Source organism: Clupea harengus, chromosome 8, assembly GCF_900700415.2.
Source record: "Clupea harengus chromosome 8, Ch_v2.0.2, whole genome shotgun sequence".
NCBI lineage: Eukaryota > Metazoa > Chordata > Actinopteri > Clupeiformes > Clupeidae > Clupea > Clupea harengus.
The window spans coordinates 25,367,605-25,372,604 of NC_045159.1; the positions used below are offsets into that span (position 1 = coordinate 25,367,605).

Sequence of the window (5,000 nt, forward strand, 5' to 3'; positions counted from 1 at the left end):
ATGCCTACATGTTTGGGACTGGAATATCTTCAGACCCTTCAAATGCCCCATGTGATGTGGTGATGGGCTGTCTTTCATAAGATCATCAAATGGATCCTGATTCTGTGCGGTGTGGAGGGAGCCGTTAGCTGAACATACAGTGTGTTTGCATTTGAGTAGTCCATGTCATGAGTGCACAGCGTCCATCAAGCTCAGGGCTTACCATCCACACCATGACATAGGAGAAGATGGCAATCCACAGGGTGGAGGCGGCGAAGGTCACCATGAACCAGCGGTGCCAGCGGGGCCACACGCAGTTGGGCACGGTGCAGTACAGCAGCACGCCCAGGGGCCACGACACCACCCACTTCACCCGGGCACCGCAGCCCCCTGGCAACAAGAACAACATGGGCAAGACTTTTAGTGTCCACTCTCGAGTCACACACAGAGGTAACGATCTCGCAAGCACAGCTGCCTGTGTAGTTAACGATTCATCTCTGATTAAAAGATTACTCTGAAAACCAGCATGCAGTCCGGTCCGACAGGTTAATTTGAACACCACTCAGGATTAATTAATTCATTAATCAATTATGTAAGTTTATGTTTGAGGTAAATTGTATTTCTGGAAAACACTGAATCAGACTTTAATGGGTAATCAGTGAATTGAAATGTGACATTAAAATGTGACATTTAAATAAACACTCGTACTAATTGTGACCTGGAACTGCCCTTTAAAGGGAAACTTTCTGCTTTTTCAACCTGAGTCCTATTTTTTAGGTGTTTCTGGGTCCAAACTTTTACTAAGGACAATTAACGATCAAAATTGGTCCAGCAATGAGTTAGAAAGCTATAACCAGCAACCGCAAAAGAGCTGTACAGGGATAGAGATTTGATGTAAATGCATGCCCAGTGGGTTTACATTGTATAGCTGTTTTGTTGTTGCCGGTTATAGCATTCTCACTCAATACTGGACCGATTTGGTTCGTTAATTGTTCTTAATAAAAGTTTGGACCTATAAATAGGGCCCAGGTTGAAAAAATCACAAAGTCTCAGTTGCGGTTTCATACTAATTTGGTTCATGTATGATAACATGTACGGCAAACACAGATAGATAGCCATTCCCCCACCTGGCCACTTCAGGGGCATGAATGGCCCATCTCCCCCGTCGTCCTCCTCCTCCTCTGGCTGGGCGCTGTCTCCTTTCCCTCCCCTCTCTCCATCTGCAGCATCCTCCAGGGCCTGTCGATCCACGCTCCCCCCGTTCTGCATGGCTCCAGAGCACAAGCCTTTCACAGGGGTGTCCCCTTCCCCCGTCTCCTTGATCAGGCGCTGCCTCTGAGGGGGGGGGGGGGGGGGGACAGAGCACTGGTCACAGACTACCAGACTAACAGACTAACAGACTAACAGAGTACTAGTCACAGACTAACAGAGTACTGGTCACTGGTCACAGACTATGTGAAAGAAGAGTGTGAATAACTGTATTCCTCTCAGCAGGACATAGACGGTTTGGAGAGGTACAGAAAAAAAGACAACAACATTTGGGATCTAAGAGTAGTTTCCAAAAGCATGCTAGGAAGAAATATCAAAGGGTGAATGGATCTCATATGGCGAAGGCCTTACCTCTAGTGTCACAGTAACTTAATAACGCCCATAATAATTTGGGATACTTCATCTACCTTCACCTATTAAGCTGCACTGTAACCTTACACAGAGAGCATGGGTCAGTTGTGGGGTAACTACTCCCCTGTGCCCACCTCACTGATGAGCATCCGGCCGGCCATGCTGAGGCGCGTGCGGGGCGAGAAGTGGGGGGTGATCATGATGCGCAGGCTGGCGTCGGAGAAGGAGAGCTGGTGGGGGTGGAGGGAGATCATCTCGTCCACCATCACCACGGGAGAGTCCTGCTCCGAGTTCTGTCCTGCGCGGAGGACACGAGAGAGAGAGAGAGAGAGAGAGGGAGAGAGAGAGAAGAGAACGAGAAGAGAAAGAAAGAGAGAGGGAGATATCACTGAGGTGAGAGGCCAGAGAAAAGCAGTCGTCCGCATTTTAATGGCCTGCTGAAGTTGTCGAGCTCATTTAACTGGCATTTTATTTTCTTCTATCGTCTCAAGTTATGACAAGATAACTGTATATACTGCATGTTTATATGGAATCCATATGGGTTCATGTGCAGGAAATGTACACATGGTGACTGTGTCTGGGGCATTTTGTATGCGTAGCTTTGACATGTTGAGGGACAATAAAACAGAGTTTGAGCGGAATATAAAACAGACTCTTGGTTCAGCCGGTAAAGCCGGCGGAGGCCACCATTCTCGGACTGGAGTCTGTATCAGATATTACCGTCGCTAACAAAACTGACTGGGTAAGAAATGACGTTGGACTGCAATCACAGTGTAAACAGATCCCAGAACAGATTATCTGTAAGTTAAAAGAGACGAGAAGCAGAGCGGACCGTAAAAACATACAGAACACAAGGGGACTGGACAGAATAAACCAGGGACACTTGAGCAAGGGACTTTCCATAGCGAGTTACGTACACAGACAGACAGCATATTATACACAGAGAGCAGCCCAACATATACAGGGTGACAGTGCAATATTCACACCATACACACACACACACACACACACACGCACACACGCACACACGCACACACGCACACACAGACACACACACACAGACACACACACACAGAGAGAGACAACACAATGCACTGGTGGAGTGAGGAAGAGACTTCTGAACACATGAGTCGCCCGGGCAACTGTTACTAACAGGACAGCGGCGACAGAGATAAGCCTACACCAAGGAGATGCGGTGACAGGCGCCGAGACAAACGGGTCAATAAGATGTCACCCCGATCGACAAAGCAACCAGGGGCCGCTGTCTGAGTGGGTATTACGATAAAAAACCTTGCCCGGTGTCAGGGCACCCGATAAGACGGCCCCGGCAGACAGATGCTAATGAAAGGAACCTTTTCGCAGGAGCACCATGGAGGTGTTGCAGGGCCCCCCGTCCTCGCCCGTCTGGTCCCGGCGACGGCCGCCACGCACGCAGCAGGACCCCGGACCCCGGCACTTCCGCGTCACAAAACCGGCGAGCTGGGTGTTAAACCTGGGAAACGATCCACATGAACATTCGTTAGGAAAAAAAAACACAAGCAGACACAAGCCTGCCGCTCCAAAACAGGCACCAAACCCCATACCTGGGCTCCGGCTCAGCAAACAATGCAGCCCAACTAGAGGGCTCTGGTGTGTATCAGAACCCATTCCCTTGTGAGAGGGCGTTCATTAGGATAAGTATCTGAGGGGACAGAATAAACTCTCGGTCGCATGCGGCCGCCTCAGTCGGTCCAATAATGGCCACTCACTTCATTATAAGAATGTAGACCCCATACATGGACATGAGGAGCATCGATTCCCACCTGGAAGGAGACACAACAGCGTGAGATCTGTGCAGAGATATGGCGGGCCAAGACAGCGGCATAAACAGAGAAGCCAGTGTCTCCTGTAACCCCACAGGCAGACCCAATGTTTGTAAACCTTACCAGACAACTTCTGCATCGTAGATAACCTGCAGAACAAACAAAGGTCTAATGTGAGCATTTTAAAATGATCTCTCTGAGATACTAATCTGTGTATATCTCTGAAACAATACGTGCCAATACATACCAACAGAATTTTCAGACCACCCCCATAATATTAACATAAATGTAAAGAATATGTAATTAAAAAATCATACATAAGATATTTATTGTATAATCTCACAATAAATGTATATTTTCAAGAATTTTTTTAAAATAAAATCTAAACCAAGCAGTTTCTTATGGATGTTTGTGCTTCAATGAAGCACGAAGCTCTTTGCCTACATTACGCTAATCTGAAACCTTTATGACACGTGACAAAGACGCTGTGCCCTGACAACCTCAAAGTTGACTCACCAGGATGAGAACCAGCACTGAGATGAGGTAGTACAGCGAGTCCCTGAACAGAGACCACCAGGTCAGTACCACCACCTGCGTGGGCCAGGGAGAGAAACAGAGAAAGACCCTGCTGATCAACCAACAGCACCCTGGAGCCAATGCACACGGCCCCCCTCACAAACCACAGTGCCAGCGGCCTTTTTGTCCAGGTGAGGGTGTGTGTGTGAGTGTGTGTGTGTGTGAGATTGTGTGTGTGTGTGTGTGTGTGTGTGTGTGTGTGTGTGTGTGTGTGTGTGTGTGTGTGTGTGTGTGTGTGTGTGTGTGTGTGTGTGTGTGTGAGTGTGTGTGTGTGTGTGTGTGTGTGTGTGTGTGTGTGAGTGAGTGTGTGTGTGTGAGTGTGTGTGTGTGTGTGTGTGTGTGTGTGTGTGTGTGTGTGTGTGTGTGTGTGTGTGTGTGTGTGTGAGTGAGTGTGTGTGTTTGATTATGTTAATAGAATAGCTGTTAGTTGTGATGGAAGCAGCCATGGCTTTGTGATGCCCTTTTGAAGCTTTTCAGTGCAATAAAATGCTTGCTGCATACCTGTCCAGCAAAGATACCACAGAGGCCTATAATGACCAGGATGTTGAAGACCGCAGAGCCCACAATGGTACCGACCCCCACGTCTCCTTTGGTAATGAACACACCTGGTATGAGCAAACACAGATTTATTCAGCACAGGTCCTCCTGTTGTGATTCATTCCAAGACGTCCAAGCTGACACCTAGTGGCCTCATCTTGAAATGCAGAAAGCTGTCCAAAAAGTACATTAGTACAAAGAAGTAGCCTATCTGACACATCAGGCAGTCAAGCAACAGGTGATTGTAAGGCCTTGTTAGTCCTTGCCTACTGAAAGCAAAAGGAGATGGTGAGCTAACCGAAGGTCTACTGACCAATGAGAGGTGAGCTTACTGAAAGTCTACTGACCAATGAGAGAGGTGAAGAGTTCTGGGGCAGAGCTTCCTGCAGCCATGAAGGTGGCCCCTGCTACATCCTCACTGAGTTGCAGGTTCTGACAGACAAGAGGAGAACGTTAGCAGTTACACAGCTAACAATAACAAAACAG

The 5,000-nt window shown here is 48.0% G+C and overlaps 1 protein-coding gene across 1 annotated transcript in view; it reads right to left on the bottom strand.

Annotated features, from left to right (window-relative positions):
* The window catches only part of LOC105906600 (sodium/potassium/calcium exchanger 3-like), a 22,110-nt gene that overhangs the window by 3,721 nt on the left and 13,389 nt on the right, over positions 1 to 5,000 (bottom strand). The window contains exons 6-14 of the mRNA XM_042708568.1: positions 4,862 to 4,946; positions 4,479 to 4,582; positions 3,918 to 3,992; positions 3,525 to 3,550; positions 3,348 to 3,401; positions 2,952 to 3,091; positions 1,734 to 1,897; positions 1,107 to 1,314; positions 203 to 369 (exon numbers count right to left, since the gene is read on the bottom strand). Of these exons, the coding sequence (XP_042564502.1) occupies positions 203 to 369; positions 1,107 to 1,314; positions 1,734 to 1,897; positions 2,952 to 3,091; positions 3,348 to 3,401; positions 3,525 to 3,550; positions 3,918 to 3,992; positions 4,479 to 4,582; positions 4,862 to 4,946 (1,023 nt within the window). The remainder of the gene's footprint in view (positions 1 to 202; positions 370 to 1,106; positions 1,315 to 1,733; positions 1,898 to 2,951; positions 3,092 to 3,347; positions 3,402 to 3,524; positions 3,551 to 3,917; positions 3,993 to 4,478; positions 4,583 to 4,861; positions 4,947 to 5,000) is intronic.